Source organism: Patiria miniata, unplaced genomic scaffold, assembly GCF_015706575.1.
Source record: "Patiria miniata isolate m_02_andy unplaced genomic scaffold, ASM1570657v1 HiC_scaffold_20, whole genome shotgun sequence".
Taxonomy (NCBI): Eukaryota; Metazoa; Echinodermata; class Asteroidea; order Valvatida; family Asterinidae; genus Patiria; species Patiria miniata.
Window position 1 is genome coordinate 30,763,831 of NW_024037059.1, and position 20,678 is coordinate 30,784,508.

General features: G+C 40.1%; 1 protein-coding gene across 6 annotated transcripts in view; it reads right to left on the minus strand.

Annotated features, from left to right (window-relative positions):
• The window catches only part of LOC119728605 (focal adhesion kinase 1-like), an 80,463-nt gene extending 63,437 nt beyond the window's left edge, over positions 1-17,026 (minus strand). For 2 of the 6 annotated variants that reach the window (XM_038200901.1, XM_038200906.1), the window contains exons 1-3: positions 16,859-17,026; positions 8,382-8,570; positions 4,530-4,705 (exon numbers count right to left, since the gene is read on the minus strand). In XM_038200901.1, coding sequence (XP_038056829.1) covers positions 4,530-4,705; positions 8,382-8,483 — 278 coding nt within the window. In that variant the 5' untranslated portion in view covers positions 8,484-8,570; positions 16,859-17,026. The remainder of the gene's footprint in view (positions 1-4,529; positions 4,706-8,381; positions 8,571-16,858) is intronic. The other 4 variants (XM_038200902.1, XM_038200903.1, XM_038200905.1 and 1 more) reach the window with 2 other exon arrangements.
• Between the last annotated feature and the right edge of the window lie 3,652 nt (positions 17,027-20,678).

Here is a 20,678-nt window from a genome sequence, read left to right on the forward strand (position 1 = left end):
ATGATTTGTTCTCCAATCAAACAATCTAAGGATGTGACAGAAACGAAAAGAATTCTACATCCGTTTACAAATTTTCTACAACGTTTAAAGCTATAGTCCATCATTTGCAGCCATCCAAAAAGTAACTGGCGTAATTATTGTTGAAAAACAAACTTGGTTGAAAGATAGTAACTGTAAGGGAACTAAACTCCCTGTGAAATTATTCTTTCTGGGAAGCTGTCATTTTGAAGTAATCAACGAAAGAAGGTGCATCTTAAGACGCACCGTAGGAAAATTTAAATTAGTAGTTCGTTTTGTTATTCGGCGAAGCGCGCCCAAGCATTGGCACGACGCACACGCGCGCGCGGTTGCTATAATTCGTCAGATCAGTGCGCGACGTCGCGTACAGCTGCAATTCGAAACAATTCAAAACATGATTCAGTAACTTTTGATTTGAAATTGAGATCCTAGAATGCTGTTTTTCGCGGAATATACAGCTGAAGCTTAGCTGAAACTTCATCAGGTTAGTTGTTCAGCACCCTTCTTTAGATCTTGTCAGTGAGCACTTTTGTTGCTTCAAACGAACAAAATGCACAAATTACAAATGATTGACTATATCTTTAAACAAAAGCGAATTATAAAATAGGGACCTACAATGTACATGTACACATATACAGACATGTATATAATACGTTCACACGATCTTCCTTTGAGTTTAATAAACATACATAGCACAAATAAGTAATGATGTTTTCAAACACCGCGGTACTTGATTACATTCAGGGTACATGTACTGTAGTTAAGATTTTACTTTTCTATGACTGCCTGCTATTTATTACGTCCATCATTGTTCATTTATCATGTCAATCACGTCAGTACATCTGCAGACATAATGGGCAGGCCTCAGCACTGTGACTGGCTAAACGTTTAAATGGTTCTTAAAATATTTGCTAAATGTTTACACACTTAAACGCAAAGTCACAACCTTAAAACAATTTGAATGCATGGTTCGTATACAATGTAACCCCCCGAGGACCGACACACAAAGGGAAAACAACAGATCCTTTCAGTCCTCGGGGGTTCGGTCTTTTGTTCAAAATGGTCCTCTGTAGTAAGTTTGTGTGCTTAGTGTATGGGAGAGTGTTATACTACAAGGACAAAGGGAAACACAAAGCATTGTCCTCGAAAGTTAAATATCTTGAAATCATGAAAAATCAAGTGCAGATCCGGGGGGGGGGGGAGGGGGGAGGGGGGAGGGGGAGGGGGGAGGGGGAGGGGGAGGGGGAGGGGGGAGGGGGGAGGGGGCGGCAACAGGGGCCCATTCCCCCCCCCCAACACACCAAAAACGAACCCAATTTTTTTATAGAGGTACAGTTAGAGGTACAGTCCATCATTTGCAATTTATTTTTTAGACGCATTGTTGGAATGGCCTTCTTTCATTGTTTACTTCAATATGACAGCTTGCCAGAAATAATAATTTCACAGGGAGTTTAATCCCATTAATATCTTTAAACCAAGTATGCTTTTCAACAATAATTACCGGTACGTCAGCTACTTTTTGGATACCGGTAGCTGCAAATGATGGACTGTAGCTTTAAGTGACTTCGCAATAAAGGCAGGCAATGAATACACCACCCCACCATCTTTTCCCTAAAAAAAATTGGTTCAAGTGGTCCGAAATTGCCTCAGATCCCACCACAGAGCATCTACAATCTAAAAAATTGTCAGGGCCCTTAAGCCCTTAAAAAAATCAAAAAATTATTCCACGTTTTGGGGGAACCAACATTTTTTTTGCCTCCCCCCCCCCCACCAAAATTGTGTTCTGGATCCGCCCTTGTGAAAAATCCTGAAAAAATGTCATTCCTGACATTACGACTTGTGTACATATGTACCGGTATGTTTGTAACTGTAGGATACAGCCAGACATGGTCACATCTGAAACAATTTGACATTTTAGGAAGGAGAAATGCCTCAGTTATTTGCTCATCAGAGAGCAAATCTTTGCTCAAATCCTTACATCAGCAGCAAAAATACCAAACTACATACATGTGTGTAATGTGAACATGAAATGATATTATGACAGTCACCAGTCACCACAACAAAGTACAATGAAACTAAAAAATGAAACGAAACAAAAATGATTCAAAATATTACTTTACACAATCAAATACATTTAATAATATTGATAACAAAAACCACTATAAATTATTTCCTGTAACTTTATGCTACAAGTCCTAATGAAACACAATGATGCTTGGCACAATAATGACACACATGACTCCCCCTCCGTCTGTGACTAATGTAATATTCTCAACACTTTCGCTTTACATATGTAAGTGTTAAGTGCTGGCGACATTGTGGATCAATATTTTTATGGAGGAACAAAGAGGGTGGATTTCGTTGAGTCATTTCAGACTCCAACTGCAGCTGGGTTGAAATGAGAAGTCAACCATTGCAAATGTAAGTGCACGTACACAGTACATGTGCAATGGAACAATGACAGCCATTTTTGTACAATGTACAAGTACATTTTATGAGCTTGCAGATGCCTTAAACATGACTTGTATTTGAGTCACAAAAGATCAAGTCCGAGTTTGAGTCACCTCTTCTGAGTCCAAGTTTGAGTCCTGAGTCATGCAGGTCGAGTTCGAGTCCAAGTCGCAAATGTCGAGTCCGAATCCGAGTCACGAGTCACAAAAGTCAAGTTAGTCTAGGGGCTAGACGTTGTGGTTTGATGATTCACGATAACCCGCCGCGGCGATAACTCGCCGCCTCGAAAGGGCGTTTTCATGACCGACCAATATCACCCACGAACTCTTCAGAGCAACGTCTAGGGAAACTCATATCGGTTGTGTAATGCATGCGCACCTACCTTGGCTTATTATGCAGTGCACATTCAAAACACTTCATTGTAGTTCCAAAACAAACTCTTAAATTTCTTCCAGTAGTATAAAAAATTCAGCAAGACTTTTGTGCAACTTCACTGGTCAGCTCTTTTGTGGTGTGTAATGTGCGTGGGACTGAAAATGGACCGTAATTGCCTGCAGAAGTAGCGCATGCGCACTAGTTTCGCTCATTTTTCGGGGGGAGATTTTACAAATTTCCCTAGACGTTGTTCCGACGGGTTCATGCGTGATAATGGTTGGTCATGATAACGCCCTCTCGCGGCAGCAGGCTATTGCAGCGGCAGGTTATCGCATATCATCAAACCATAACAACGTCTAGCCCAAAGACTAAGGTCGAGTCCAAGTCCAAGTCCGGAGTCATGCAGGTTGACGAGTCACAAAGTTCAAGTCCGAATTTCGAGTCACAAAGGTCAAGTCCGAGTCACGAGTCACCTTTAAGCACTACATATTATAAGGTACTGCCTGGCAAGGCACCAGTGTCTGGAAAGGATAATTTGGTACCGACTGAACACCATCAAGCTTGCATTTACGCAATATCAAGTGTAACAACCCGCTGGGGTACGTGTTTCGATACATTGATTTCCCAATCAATAAATCGGAAGCAAGCAAGCCAGCCGACACATGCTGTTTATGTACAGTACTAAGATGCGTTTCTTCTGCACCGCACTGACTGTATCGCTTGCTCAGGAAAGGATCGTCTTTAAAATAATTTGTAATCATATTGTTGGAAAGATAAGTGGTTTCTGGTAATTTTGGTGGAGTACCGAGTCACGCAGGTCGAGTCCAGTCCAACTCTTTTGTCATCATGACTCGAGCCACTGAAAATGGGACTCGAGACCGAGTCACACAACTCTGCTTGAAGCTTAATTATCGAAAACTTCAAACAAATCTTCCTTAAAGGGAAAATACAACATTTGCAAACATCAAAAAATAAAACTACCAAATCATTTTGAAATACCTTGCTGGACTGTTAGTGAATGACAGTGTAAAGCATTCTGTAAAATCATGGCACCTGGTATACTGTCATTTTCAAGAAAAGTGGTATTTTTGTATCAATTTCCAACGCTGATCGGCCGATCAGCGTTGGAAAAAACTGGCTTTTTTTCAAATACTGGCCCCAGTTGACCATCGCACTTGTTTGCAATCGATTACACACCTATGAACGGGTACAAGCCAGCTAGACTGGTTCCCTGACCTTACAATTCCCCAATGTATGTAAACTGCTCTGTTTCTTCTTAAATGGAGTCAGGGAACCAGACGACAGGAAAATGATTGTTTTCCTTGGTTTTTATAGCATCTTTGAACCCAAAACCTCAAAAAAGTCACTGTAACTATATTTGCTATATATTTCCAACCCCCCAATTCCATTCATTTCTGAAAATTACAGCAAAAGCAAATGATGTATATTCCCTTTAATTTTTCTCGGACCGTATAGTTGCTCTCTCTTGAAATTGTTGGTAAATAAAACATAATATTTATAACATTGGCAAACGATTTTAAAATAATGATTTAGTGCTTATAAGCACTAAATCATTATTTTAAAATCGTTTGCCAATGTTTCAAAAATGTGCATTTGTTTGTGTAAAGGGGGATGCTTGCCAGGTCTAGTACCCAATAACCCAAATGCAACACTACAACACTGACCTCCATTCCAACGCTGGGTGTATCCTCTCATACTTGTGCTTGATCTGACCAATAGTCAGGTCCCGATGAAGCCAGTGGCTTTCTTCTGAGTGGGTGTGTTGGAGACGGATGGCAAAGCTACTCTGAAAGGCTCGGTCTCCTCTCGCTAGCTTGGCCACGACGGCGTGGATGACACTCTGGGATACAACAGGTACACAAGGTTAAGAGGTTGTCGACTGCTAAACAAAATTTGTGTGAAAAGTTGTTTAACCCTAACCACCCTGAATCCTTCAAAATCCTCTTTGCCAAAGTGGAGGAATTTGGAGGATTGAGGTTACATGGCAAAAGTGCGTTACTTATTCCGTAGGATGCACTTTGTCAAGTTGGGCTGGACCTTGTGTTGTTTTGGTCAGCGATGCATAAATATAGGCCTGGATTATGCTTGAAATTCTCCGTACTGCTCCAGGATGTCATTGGCCAAGCCTCAACATATTGACAGGATTTTGCAGGATTCAGGGAGTGGTCGCCCCTCCACGGACCATATTCAAGAAAGAATGGAGGAATTTGCAGGATTGAGGCTATGCTATTTTTCCACAAGGCCATTTGAAGGATTTTGCAGGATTGAGGCTACATCCTAGCAAAACGGCGTAGGAAGTTAGGGTTAAATTGTAGAATAGACTGATGTATTACATCTCATATGAACCAAATGTACTTTTGTTCATTGGTTGATGTTCAAAAGCAAAAGGGACATATATATATACAAATATAACATGGTTTGAGGGTGGACAGTCGATATTAGCTCCCCGGGGTATTGGAAGTTGACAAACTAGTTCCTAAGGCGAGGCTGAGGGAACTACATGTAGTTTGTCAACTTCCAATACCGAGGGGAGCTAATATCGACTGTCCACCCGAAATAAACCATGTTATATTTGTTTTACTACACCTCATACATATTCAGTTGCAGAATTTTGCCATTGCAGTATGCACCTCGCAAGCATAAAATCTTCAGAGAAACTTGTCCAACTCACCAAAAGAATATTATTGCTCAACCTCAGAAAAGTAGGGCCTAACTCCTAAGAGTTTATGCCACATTGAAAACAACTTAATTAGGAGGCATCTTTATTGGCCACAATATTTTCCAGTACGACATCAGCGAGTGGAAATTGCTGCATGACAATGCCCGAAACGAACGGCAGGGAATACCCATCGCACAGTGGTTGCGTGCATTGGAGCAAGAAAATTGAATCACTCGCGCTTTGTTCGGACACTGTGCAGTCGACAGGGGACAATTACGGGCATGTGTGCTCATAAATGCTTAGCAATTTCTCCTCGCGTAATCTTTAAATTTGCAACTTTTCAAACTGCATCATTTGCCATAAACCTTTGTCAATCTCGGACGATCTACAGTCTTTGGTAGCAAACGGGGTATCAAAATGTAGCTAACAAACTTCCCCAAATGTGATACAAATGACGTTATCATTAGACGATCAGATTCAAAATTATGAGCCCTCCAATGAGTGTGGACTTTCTTTTTTTGCGGTGTTTATAACAACGCATGTTTGAATATGATAAAAATAGCATTTCCTGAAAAAATATCCTCGTGTATCAACTGTATATTAACAGTAATTTGATGATTATTACACATACATCCTCTTGCAAACTGAATCCTACAGTGTCAATGTGTAAAATACTTCAAATGGTTTTCAATACGTGGTTGCCTTTGACACAATCACTTTCAGAGCAAGTTGATTAAACAACACACCTTAAATAAATATCCTTGTTTAAAACTTCGAAGGTCACAGGAACTGTAGCCTAGACCTGATTTTATCAGCATGTGCATTCACTTCCTTAACTAGGTTTATTTATATTTATCTAAATACCAGTATATCTAAATACCGGTATATACAGAGTGAGTAAAAAAACAACCCGAAACCCAAATGTCGGGACCATTGCTTTAGTGAAGTTCTGCATGTAGTACTTTCAAAATCTAGGATACGAAAGCCCAATTTTTTAAACACAACCACCATTTTAAAGTTCTGTCCACAGATCACAAAAAGGTAAACTTGTACTTTCAGCAAAACGAAAACAAATCACACAGGGATGTGTGTGAATTATTTTCGTTTTGCTGAAAGAACACTCACCTTTTTGTGATCCGTGGACAGAACTTTAAAACGGTGGTTGTTTTTAAAATGTCTGTAACTTGAAAAGTACATGAGTGATTTGAATGATTCTTGTACCAAAAGAACGCTTGTGAATTGGGCTTTCATACATGTATATATCCTAGATTTTGAAAGGGCTACACTATGTAGAATTTCATGAAAACAACAGTCCCGACATTTGGGTTTCGTTATTTTTTTTTATGTATACCGGTAAACGTACATGTACATGTACAATTGTGTAAACGGTCCATGATTGTATGCAAAATCTTTTTTTGTGCATGCACTGTACCTGGAGTGAGAAAAATGACACAGCTACTTTTTTCTTTTTCTAAAAAAACTGCAATAATGGATAGGAGCCATTTGTTTTTTTAAACAAAGTTGACATTTTTAAAATTTGTTAAATTTTTGTTTTGTTTAAATTTGACATTTTGTTAAACCTTGTAAGAATGACAAATATTTGTGTAAAGTAACCTTGTGTGAAAAAGTGTGTTATCAAAGCTAAAGATTCTAACTTCATGTGTGTTCTGCTTCAAACGCTACATTGAACAGCCAAATTGCAATCAGTCTCACTGGAGAACTGTAGTTAGTCTTTAGAGAGTACAATTGTAAATTATGACTGTAATTTGGACATGATCATTGTACTGTCACTCATCACAGCCGGTGAATATGGTAACTATATCCCTTGAATGAAAAGGTGTGATGCGACAATATGAAGATAGCTAACAGTAACATATGGTTATGTTTATCTACTATAGCCCGACCCAACACCCCCCCCAAAAAAAAATTAACACCGAAAAGTGCAGTTAAAGCAGTAGTGCAGAAAATGGCAACCTGCTTCACTGCTGAAGACACAATGGGGACATGTGTGGAACACAATGCAAAGAACCATCTGAAACCGCAGAATGACTGTGTCTCCCTACAGACAGTTTGGTTGCAAATTACAAAATGGTCTCAGCTCATCAGTTTCCATTCTGGGAGCGATGTTGTCCAACATGCATGCACGACAAACATTGTACTGTCAGTTTTAATACTCAGGTGCATATGTGTTGCCTTTAAAACTTTAAAAATGCTAATTTAGGGTTAGCTTAAGCAAAATGTACTTCAAATCCTCAAATTGACGGGCGTTAACTGCTTAATATCCAGAGGAATGAACATATTTTAAGGCTAAACATTTATCAAACATTTACCATAACAAATTGTGCACTGTAGTCCTGTATGTGATGGCTCATTTTTGGCTTGGGCAGTTTTTCATATCTAAGTTCACCCTATTAACTCTAACCCCTTGAGCACTTTTACTAGAAAGTATCCTGAATCTACCAAAATCCATCAATTTTGTCATGCAAAAATATTGGTGTCCTGAGACCATCAGAATCCACCAAGCTGTAGTATGTACTAGTATACCTCGTACAAACCAAACATATAGCCAAGGAGTTAAACTGTTGAGATCCTGAATCCATCCAAATCCCCCAACTTTTTCAATATGGAGGTATCCTAAATCTGCCGAAATAGGCCTACTCCAAAACAGGGGTGTGGATTTTGATGGATTCAGGTTATGGTTAATTTCTGTTTGCAAACATCAAAACCAAGGCCATGATCTCCATCGAGATCTCCAAAATACTTGACTTGAAATCCATAAGTAATGCCAAGTACCAGGATTTTTCAGTGTTTGTGTCCATAGGTAAGATACTTTACAACAACCGTCTAAGTTATTCACCTTGATGTCAGTTGTCTCCATGCATTTGACGGAGTTGAAGCTGCCGTTGGGCTGAAAGATCTTCAGCGTCAGCTTCTCGGCTCCCCTGTTTAAGGACGCCATTGTAAGAGCGCCCTCTAGTCATCTATCGGTAGGTGCGAAAGCGTGGTTGCGTCAGACGATGAACAGGTGGTTGAGGCAAGAGGGATCTGGCCTGCATGGGAACATTAAGAACAAAACAATGTTGGTCACTGTAAATTTCTGAGTGAGGCTAATTCAGACCAAGGCTGTTGTCAAATTGACTATTTGGTGCTTATGACAAATTAGCATTTGGACAATGAATCGCTGCAGACTAAAACAACCCAACATTGACAGTCAAATACAAAATGTATGGGATTTAATGTATACATGTAAATACTGCAGTCTGTCCTGCAATCTCCGTGTCAAAACAACAGAAGACACATTGTGGTGTACGGTTCCAACAGCTTTCACATGATTGAGGGTAGTTTCATTACGGTGTTGGTGTACATGTGAACTGGCTTGCAAGTGTCACACTCAAGATTTGCATGAATAACAGTAACTAAGCGGTTTTTATAATCATCCTTGTTTGGACATTTCTTGGAGAACAAAAAAAACTGAAATAAAAATTTTGTCACGGGAACTTTCCAGTTCAATTTGATACCTCACTTGGGAACACTGTGTAAGAAATAACGGGAGCACAAGCGCTGAAGCTCCTGAAACCCCAAAACAAAAAGTTACACTTAGCGAGATTTTCAATGAGCATTGCAACACACAATTGAACGTGGGGCCTGCATCACTGCATTTAATTGTGTTGCAATGCCCATTGAAAATCTCACTGAGTGCAACTTTTATTTTGGGGGTTTCAGGAGCTTGAAGCACGCTGCGCATGCGAGACAGAAAACTCAGCAAAAATGCACCGCACACGGGGATATCTTGTGAGCTACGTGCTGAGCAAACGGCCTCGAATGACTTTTTGCTCAGCACGTAGCTCTCGTGTACGACGAGTTTCAGCACTTGCGCTCTCGTTATTTCTTACACCGTGTTCCCAAGTGAGGTATCAAATTGAACCGGAAAGTTTCCATGACAAAACGTATATTTCAGAATTTTTGTTCACCGAGAAATGTCCAAACAAGGATGATTATAAAAACTACTTAGTTTTGTGCCAGGCGTACATCCTTTGCAAATGTACACATTGTTGGATTAGTACAGGGCCCAGGGGGTTGAGTTCAGCAATGGTTTAATATCCAGCAGAATGCAAGATATATATTATACACAAATTACATGACATTGCACTTTAACCCTAACTCCCTAGACCTTTTCACTAGGATGTAGCCTCAATCCTGCAAAATCCTCCAATTGGCCTCAAGGAAAAATTGCACATGTAGCCTCAATCCTGCAAATTCCTCCATTAGGCCTATGTCTTGAATATGGTCCTTGGAGGGGTGACCATTGCCTGAATCCTGCAAAATCCTGCAGCAGTGACTATCAATTTGTTGAAGCAGAGCCAGTGACATCCTGGAGCAGTACGGAGGATATCAAGCATAATCCAGGCCTACATGTATATTTATGCATGGCTGAGCAAAAACAACACAAGGTCCAGCCCAAGACCTTGACAAAGTGCATCCTACGAAATCAGTAGCGCACTTTTGCCAACCTCAATCCTCCAAATTCCTCCACTTTGGCTCAGAGGATTTTGAAAGATTCAGGGCGGTTAGGGTTAATTTCAATCTAGTCGGACTAGACTGTCGTTTAAATTTGAAGAAGGCAGGGGATATCAGACAGAGCTTTTGGAAGCTACAGACCCAAACACAGTGTCTGTTGTGGTCTACCCCGACACAAATGCCTCTTCTCAAATGTGGCTGCCACATGAAATTTGTCCGATGCACAGCACAGAATCTCTCTACTTCTCTAATGCTGGACTCACAATGTCCCACTTTCCCTGGAAAATGGATGATTCATCCCCATCAGCTTGGGGTAACAATAATAGATGAATGATGACTTATGTGGTTACTGCGTAACTAAATACCAAATTTTTATAACTGCGGAGAGAAGCATTGGCTGGGAATTGGTCTGCCTCCCCCAGACTCACAGGTCGGTCTTCGGGTCACCGACAAGTAAGGACGCTTGAGTTACATCCCTGCAGGGTACCAGTTTCAGTTACAGGATTTCATGTGAAGGAGTTATTTAAAGGTACATGTACAACATTTGATTTTGCTTTAATTTTCAGAAAAGGATAGATTTGGGGTTAGTATGCAAATATTGTTACACTGCCTTTTTTTTTAAGTTTTGTGCTGGGGAAAAAAACAAGAAAAAAATGTTGTTTAGTCTTGTTCCCAGACCCTACCGGTACTTCAGACGAAATGCAGCAATTTAAAGACATTGATCAGGAGAATTGTCAGGTCAGGGAACTAGACTAGATGGCTCACACTTGTACAAGGATGTGTAACCGATTGCAAACAAAATGTGGACTAACTAAATTTGGTAAATGGAGGCAGTATTTTTTTTAAAAGTCACTTTTTGTCCCAAACGATGGTCAGCTGGTTGCTCAAAAGCCGTAAAAAAGAGTCATCTGTGCTGTTCATGCACGAAATCCATAGTAGGGGCCTACTTTTCTCCCATTGTCCTTCATCATCATTGAGAAAATTGCATTTGAAATTGGTCAATTTTTCAAATCGCATTTTCGCGCACATTTCTCCCACAGAATTGAAAAATATATAACTGATGCAATAGCTCAGTAGTTAAACAGCCAAAACAAAATCTCTGTTTTTATAAAATCATGTTTAATTAGGAGACATTAATTACTAAAGATATTAGTCACTTCATTAACACGGAAATTCTACTTTGTCACAATAGTGCAGCATATGTTTGTACACAGCGCGCAAATATAAAAATGTTAACATTTTAAAGGGAATATACATCATTTGCTTTTGCTGTAATTTTCAGAAATGGATGGAATTGGGGGGTTGGAAATATATAGCAAATATAGTTACACTGACTTTTTTGAGGTTTTGGGTTCGAAAATGCTATAAAAACCAAGAAAAATGATCATTTTCCTGTAGTCTGGTTCCCTGACTCCATATAAGAAGAAACAGAGCAGTTTACATACATTGGGGAATTGTAAGGTCAGGGAACCAGTCTAGCTGGCTTGTACCCGTTCATAGGTGTGTAATCGATTGCAAACAAGTGCGATGGTCAATTGGGGCCAGTATTTGAAAAAAAAAGCCAGTTGTTTCCAACACTGATCGGCCGATCAGCGTAGGAAATTGATACAAAAATACCACTTTTCTTGAAAATGACAGTATACCAGGTGCCATGATTTTACAGAATGCTTTACACTGTCATTCACTAACAGTCCAGCAAGGTATTTCAAAATGACTTGGTAGTTTTATTTTTTGATGTTTGCAAATGTTGTATTTTCCCTTTAACTTCTAAAATGAGCAGGCTTGTCGGCATTGACATGTATTACGTTATATTTACGTATGTGAACATGAACTATGCCGAGTGCACATGTGCAATCCATATGATACACATACACATACATGTACATACATGTTTGCGTTACATACCTAGTGTAGACATTCCCTTGCTTTCGTGTAGTTAAGAAAAAGCTCTGCATGTTGTAGTAAACGTGCATATCAAATACATGTGCACTGTACATGTGTACATACAATGTATGTACACTGTACATCACTGACAGTACAAAACATGTACAATGTACATGTTTATTAATATGCACATGTACCAGTACAGGTATGCACGTACATAATAGTGTTTAAATCTGTACTGTGTGCATATACAATCTGTAAATTTGCATACAAGGGCATCATTTTATTTTATTCTTCCCACAGAAATGTACACATTTCTTTAGGAATTTGTTTCTTCATTTACTTTCCTTTTCTTCACTACCTGCAATTGATCAGATTATAAAACTTCCTACATGTAGCAGGCTGTCTAATGGATATAAATCATGATTTATCAACACTTAGGCCTACTTGACATTGCTTAGGATTATTGAAATGTTCTTATCTATATGGTATTTTCGAGTTTCACCCCCCCCCCCAATATTTTTTTTTTTTAATGTGTTATTCTGAAATTGCTCTTTTTTTAGCAATACAGTTTTTTTTAATAAAATATGTACAAAAAATTGATACATGTTTAGTTATGGAATAAGATGTATTGTATTTCACAAACTCCACATTATTTGTAACCAAACAATAATTACACAAGGTAGACTGGCTCCTGCCCCAATCAGGATCACAAATGAAGGGGTCCGGAACCAGTCTACTCTCAGAGTGGACTATATTATGCATGTGCACAAAAAACAACCCAAAATTTATCACAGCCTTTTCTAATGAGGGTTGCAAGACACCAAAAAAAGAAACATGTAGTTGTACACATGAATGCATGCACAGCTTTCGCAAGTATAGTATTCGCACGAGGTCAAGCACATGTACAAGAAACAGCTTGCTAGAGCTACAGCTAGTGTAGGCATTGCTGAGACTTGCAGAGATCCGAATGTTCTGGATTTAAAGGGGCACTACGGCCTGAAATCCCCAAAATTGTATGTTTTGGATTGTTTATTTATCTTTTCAAAGGTCTGGTTGAAAGGAAACTAACCTAACATCTTACCGTTCCCAAGAAAAGACAGAAAAACCCGGTTGTTTACATCGGAATTGGCTAATATTTTGTGGCATATACGCATATGTCCAGCCATGTCAAGTCAATGTTCGATACACATTGTGTGTGACACATAACACATACAGCACCTGAACTTATGTTGTTTCTCGCACATCCACTGAATGCGATGTGCGAACTACATGTAGCACTCAACAGCTCGATTTTTGAGAGTTGAAATTTTGACCCCCGAAATTCGTTCTCGCAAGAATAGCACAAAAACGTCCAGTTTTTAAAGGTTGGTTGTGTGGACGTTTATATCCTACTTTTAAATGCTCTTTCCAATTAACATCATTTCATTTAAAATGGTTAGTAGCCCAATTGGCGCATTCCTGGGTGTAATATGTCCCTTTAATACACATGGCCTGAAGACTGACCTATAGCCCTGGATAGACCCTGGGTAATTAGCCTAATGCAATCACTGATGACTGAATGGTTGACATTCCAACAGAGTAGACATGGTATGGCCTTGTTGATTTCCCATCATAGCTTTCACAGGGAACATCATGTGTAGCCAAGTGTACACACAGACATACAGGATGTGTTACTGTTAGTGTGTTTGAAATATATATATGTAACATGCCTTGAAAATACAGTGTTTTCAACAGTGAAGCTGTAGTGTGTGCTGTATGAACATGTACATCATACATGTACACTGTAGTTTGCGTACAGGCAATATATACAACATTTGCAAACATCAAAAAACAAAAGTACCAAATTACTATGAAATACCTTACTTGACTGTAAGTGAATAATAGTCTCAAGCATCCTGTGAAATCATGGCACCTGGTGTGCTGTCATTTTCAAGAAAAGTGGACTTTTGTATCAATTTCCACAGACGGTCGGCTGACCATCGTTGGAAAAAAAAACTGACTTTTTGGTTAATAGTGCCCCCAAATTACCAAATTTAGTTTGTTGACATTTTGTTTGCAATCGGTTAAGCAAGCGTGAACAGGTGCAATCCTTCTAGTCTAGTTCCCCGACTTGACAATAAACTGTTCCATTTCGTCTGAAGTAGGGTCAGGGAACCAGACTACAAGAATCACTTATTTTTTTCGTGTACATGTACCGGTAAGTTTGACTTACACATGTAAGCCAATTGAACGCACCAGGAAAAAGGCCTCATGCAACGACTGACTCATAACAAGATCGGGCTGAACTTTTAGCCTTGGATCATTTCACCAACTTTCATGAATACATACATCCCTGACCTGCAAAGGTTTGTACAGGAAATACACTGCCCATTGTGAAAATCTATTGTTGTGTGATCTTTTACAGTCTGGCAAACCTGACAATGATCACGTCTACCATTGTCTTGATTGAATTGGGATATGAAAGGAATCTCCCACACAAACATTTACTTACAATGCTCTTGTATGGCTTTACGATAGAGGACAGACACACAAAGGGAGAACAAAAGATCCTTTCAGTCCCCGAGCATTGGGTCTTTTGTTGGAAACGTTCCTCGATCATACGGTTATGTGCTTAGTCTATGGGAGAGTGTTATATTACAGGGACAACTGGAAACACAAAGCATTGTCCTCGAGCGTATTGAAATTCACGACTGTGAGTATACACACATGTATTTGTATGCACACTTCCATGCCAGAAAACTTCTGATAAATGCATACATACATGTGTATCCATTTTATTTCTTGACCAATAGGGGGGGGGGGGGGGTGCATAATGCATTGATTTCAATTTACAAATGTAGCAATTCATTTTTTTTTCTAATTTCAAGATTTAATTGTTCAATTTAACCAACATGTACAGTAACATGTATTGTTTCAATTTATTTGATGTTTGAATAAAATCATACAGAAATGGCCAAAAGTACAATGTTCACTCTAGAAAATAAAATCGAAAATGTTTCTTCTTAAACAAAATAGTAAAAAATATTTTCTGGTTAAAAAAATGTTGGGAGGTACCTGTATCAACTACTATTTTTTTTAAATGGTTAGTGGTTCGATTTATTTCCTGTACGACGCCTGTGTGAATATGTATCCGCACAGTATGTGAGCGGAGATAAACTCTCTATTATCGCAATAGGCAGGAAGTGGATGCTGTGGTAACCTGAACTTTTTCATTCATAGTTACTGTTAGCCTTGCTCATCCCCTGATAAAAGTCTGTTAATTGCCTAATAAAGTTCATGTTGAATAAGACGATTACGCCTGCATGATGATTTCTAAACACCCTGGCCCCCGAAAGGGAAAACAAATATCAGAGACGGGTTGACGATTGGGGGCGCACATTCACTTGATACGGTGTCATTATTTGTACATACGCACTAGTCCTTATTTGGGTTCCATGTCCTTAAGTTGTTACAATTTTGTGGTGGAAATGTCTTTTTCGACGTCATTTAACCTTTGCTGCAAATGGGAACCAGACAACGGAACTTCCATGGACAGAGCACCATTAAAGATTTGTGTTAAAATCATAGAGCTATATTTAATTACTAGAGCGCTAACTTCGTGTACAAAGTAATGCCTGCTGGGCGTATCCATGTTTGTGCACAAATCTATGGAGACCTAGAAATTTTGTACGGCTTTTGTATGGTTATTTGCATATCTGTGTTTGTATTCCATACCGGTGCGTTATCAAAGCCAATACGCCCAAAACCGAAACGCACGATCAGCAAATTTTATGAGCGTGTCATTTTGCTCTATGCAAACAGCGCAACGCGTGCGCATATTCGCTGCAGATGCTTTTTGCCGTCCCTTTTTTTTTAACTGTCAATGACGCGCTACTTGCGCCTTGCATGTAGAGTACACTTTCAAAATTCAATCCATCTAATTTCATTATGTTCTACAAACACGCACATGAATTCAAAATGTCTGCGCCAAGGACGGCTTCAAAGCGTCTCCACGCGCAGAATGATGAGTTAGCGCTCTAGTAATTTAATATAGCTCTATGGTTAAAATATAGATGGTATCTTTTTGACAGACATGGTGAAAGGGAAGTTTTCCAAACCAGGCCTCCTTTTTTTCAATTAATTTTCAAGCGCCAAAAGTTGCATCTTTTATGGTTATTTCCTCCACTTTCCCTCCTCTACTCTCACCCTCTCCTTTCCTTTATTCCTATTTATTAATCAGTCACTTACTTCATCGAGATTCAAACCTCGAACTCTTCATTGAAACACAACACTTTTACCACTGGGCCGCGCATGATCGCTGTTGCAATGATCAATCTTTGGACGTATTTAAAGCATCCATTGAAATAAAACTAATGAATATTAAATAAACTAAATATTCATGAGAAATTAAATAATGAAATATTGCACTATCATTGGCTGGATCATATACGTTGTCGATGTCATGCGTAACCTACCGCTAGACTTCCAGACACTTCAATCACTACGGCCGGCTGCCTCCATCTTAGTTCTGCACGACGTGTGCATCCAAAATGTGCTCTAAAAACACACTTTTCCTAAAAATTACTTCGCATTGCCGGAGCTTCCTGGATTCGTCTTGGGTGAAATCACAAGGTGAGGTGAAAATATATATGTTTGGCGGGAGATCAATAGAGAAGGACACATAGAAAATGTAGGCGTGAAATAAGCTTCTGTAACGAGGTAAAACGTAACAAAAATCTGGTCCAAATTTTGGGTGGTCTTATGTAGAGAATTCTCATCTGCATCCTGGACGTCAGTCGTAATGCAATGAAGACTTCGTCCAACCTGTCAACCGCGTAGCATAGCGCACTCACTCACTCACTCACTACACTACTTCACTAGTCATTTACTCATTTTGTTTGAGTTGCAAATTGTCTTGGTAAAAACGACATGAAAACGTAGTGAACTTACCAACTTTATCAATCCACAATCATGATTCACCAATCATTTAAAACATGGAATTGAGTCAAAAACAGCGAAATTTCGCACAGCTCTCAGCACTCGCAGCTCACCGCATGAACATTCCCACAGCAATTGACAGCCATGGTTCCCATTCCGGCATATTGCATTACGCACACGGAGCAGGACACCAGCCAAATTACACACCAAAAACAAAAATAAATGCCACGGCCCGAAACTTTACGGTTCTGCTAAATAGCGCCCTCTTCGTATTTTCCTTATGGGTGCAGACAATCTTCGGTATTTGAGCATGCTGAGGGCCATGAACTTGAGGGTTTGTAAAAAAAATATGGGTGGAAGCCGTGCACAGGACTGGGAGCTTGCAGTTCTGTGTAATTTTGATGTAATTTTGACCCTAAAAGCACTCTATTTTGCAATGGAGTGTAGGCATCGTTTTTCAAAATGGCGATGGGCTTCAGGACTATTTTCAGGGGTGATCATCTTCAGATGGAAATTTCTCCTAAAAGTCATCAGTTGAACCCCAAAAATTGAAAAGAAAATGAAAGATGATGAAATAAGCTTTAATTTGATGTGTGTCTCGAACACCTTGGAGAGTTGTGAGTATTTTTCCCGAATTTTTGAAGTGGGAGCATTTACCATTGGGGTCTATGGAAGTTTATTTACTGGTCTGCTACCTTATGAGGTTTTCGTACTGGTCCCAGAGAGGGAAATGGGTCAACTCGTACCCGAGTTAACTCGTACCCGAGTCAACTCGTACCCCAAAATTGACACCCAAGTCAAGTCGTACCCGAGTTAGGTCGTACCCGAGTCAAGTCGTACCCCAGTCAACTCGTACCCGAGTCAAGTCGTACCCGAGTTGACTCGTACCCGAGTCAACTCGTACCCGCAGCTCAAAATAGTTGCCCATTTTCGAAAAGAAAATCAGTGAAACGAACGGAAGATCGGAGGGATATGGCCGGTTGTCCGTGCACGGTGACATCGTTTGTGCCGAGCCTGTGCGCGCACTCGCTGGTCAACGTGGTCGTACCGTGCACTGAGTGACATCGTTTTTGCCGGGCCCGTGCGCGCACTCGCCGGTCCACGTGGTCGTCCGTGCACGGTGACATCTCTGAATGAAACGAGCCACCATTTTCCTTTATCGTGTTTACTTCCTTGATGCCTCAAATGTAAACAAATAATTAAAAATCCTACATTTCTGTTGTTACCAAAATAATATTCTAGTTGAACTTATCGCAGAAACTTTATTTAAGCTGCACAAGATTTTTTTAACGACATTTACCGAACTAATTGTACAAAAAATGACCAACATATTAAAGAATCATTATAAATTAAATAACGATGTCCGTGTGACTCTTTTAAGTTTTCTGTAATATATTTTCTCTTCAGATTTGTACTTTCAGGGCCCCCAATCTTCCCAAAGAGATTTGTGCCATGTGCAGTTATTATTCAATAAATGATGCCAAAAATGGAGTGAGTGAACGTTGAAAAATATTACTTTTACATTACAAAATTCATTTTTTAATAGCAGTTTTCTTTAAAAGAAAAAAGGTCTAAAATACTAAATTCGTAAAAAGAAAACTATGCCCTTAAAACACGTTCGACCGAACAAAAAAAAGACGTAGCAGTTCGCACAGTCACTCCGCAATCTCAGTGATCCAGGGTCTCTGAAAAAAGAAAGGAAAAACATCATTACTAAGAGAAAATACTACACAAATTTTAAAATAACACATCTGACGATCTGGATGAAAAGTGAAATTTACTGTTTATCAGCGAGGGCTCCGTCGACTCGCGAGTACCACACTGATGCCGTTTTGAAAATGTTCTCCGCGCGGTACCCGTCCGTTCGCGATGAAGCCCTTGCTGATGAACGGTACATTTTCCCTTTTCATCCAGATTGTGAGCAACATTTGATACCACCGCCTTCAACTAATCCTTGAACTTTATTTGTATTTCTGGCGGCGTAACTACTATTTCTCAGTCGCCGTTTTTGAGGGTAAAATCGGAAGTTTTGTTAACCATCCATCCGTACTTCCAAACTAAAAAAGGAGGGGAGTACGAGTTGACCCGGGTGCGAGTTGACCCGGGTACGAGTTGACTCGGGTACGAGTTAACCTGGGTACGAGTTGACTCGGGTACGAGTTGACCCAAAATCCCAGAGAGGGCCGGTCACCTGTCCTGTTTGCACTTATCTCACCGACTGACTGCCTGACTGATCGACGTACGACTGACACACACTTGTGACTTAGGCTGGCTTTGGGCAGTGGCAGCGCAACGGGGCGGGGGGGGGGGGTATTTTCCCCCAAGTAGTGTTTCCTTACCCCCCCCCCCCCCCGTTTGCCCCCCCCCCCCCCAGTTTTCCCCCATACCTTATCTAAAAATTAATTATGTTTATTTTCTTCGCTGTTAAGATTCATAACAAGTTGAAGATAGAGAGTGAATATATATATCGGTTCTGTGGACACAGTTTGGGCCAATCAAAGCATTATAAACATTGGTACTTTGGACAAAACACGCCACACATGCATTTATACAGCCGTATAGTGTCCAGTCAACGTCTTTGTTATACACCATTCTGCGGTTTTATTTGATATATTTCTCATTCATGAAAACGACTACACTTCCAAATTGCTCTAGTGGCTCATTTCCGGACCAGTGACTGTCCACCCCCCCCCCCAAATATTTGCCACCCCCCCCCATTGCCTCACCCCCACCCACCCCACCCCCATTTTAGAGTATGGCACCGCGCGCTATTGCTTGAAGGTTGGTGACATGGTGAACCGGGCAGTACTATCGCATATGATTACACATATCGTATAGGATTACCCCGTTTACGTCAGCAGTAGGCGGTCACTTATTTAAACACCAAACGTAGTGGCACCAGCAATCGGTGTTAATTTGGACAATACCCTGTTATTTTAACACCAAAAAGAATCACCACATTTTACGCCAGTACAGTGCGCAGTCTGAGCAATTTCACCACTAATTTTCAACTTGTATTGCCGATGCTTTAGAATAACAAGAAAGCATATTCGGTGAATTTCTCTCAGTATATTTCACTACGCTCGCGCTTCGCTTGCATGTTTCCTAGTTTGGTTAGATTGCATCATATTTACACGATAGCGCAACCATACATTTATATAAGATTAATCAATTATATTAGCCAACGCAGCCAGGAGAGGGTCTGATAATTATGACCAAACTGTTGTGAACGAAAATGGAATGGAGATTCACATCACTAAGACCAACTAATGAAGATCTCAAGAAATGCCTTTTTAGTAGGCCCATGCTGCAGTCGTATTGGGAGGGAGTCAAGCAGCAGGACGATAGTTCAAATGCACGGGTAGTAACAAGGACCTGTAGAGACCAAACCTAGCAGGAACAGAGAGATAACATAATTGGTAACAGACAAGTATTGGCAACAGAAAAGACATGTTACAAAAGTACCGAAAGTGAAAGGAAAAACCGGAACAGACAGTAAAAGAGCGCCCTCTTGCATATAAAGAGCTTTTGATTCTGGTGTCAATAGGCTTTTCTAAATTGGATTGTGGAGTTTTCGTTCGCACGCGGCAAGGGCGGATCCAGAACACAATTTTTGGGGGGGCCAAAAAAAAATTTTGGTCCCCCCAAAAAGTGGGTCTTAAAAATTACGGCGTGGGGTTCGGGGCCCGCTTAAGGGCCCCGAAAATTTTTTGGATTCTAGATGCTCTGTGGTGCGATCTGAGGCAATTTCTGACCACTTTAACCAATTTATTTTGAGGAAAAGATGGTGGTGTACTCATTGCCTGCCTTTATTGCGATGTCACATTAAAAA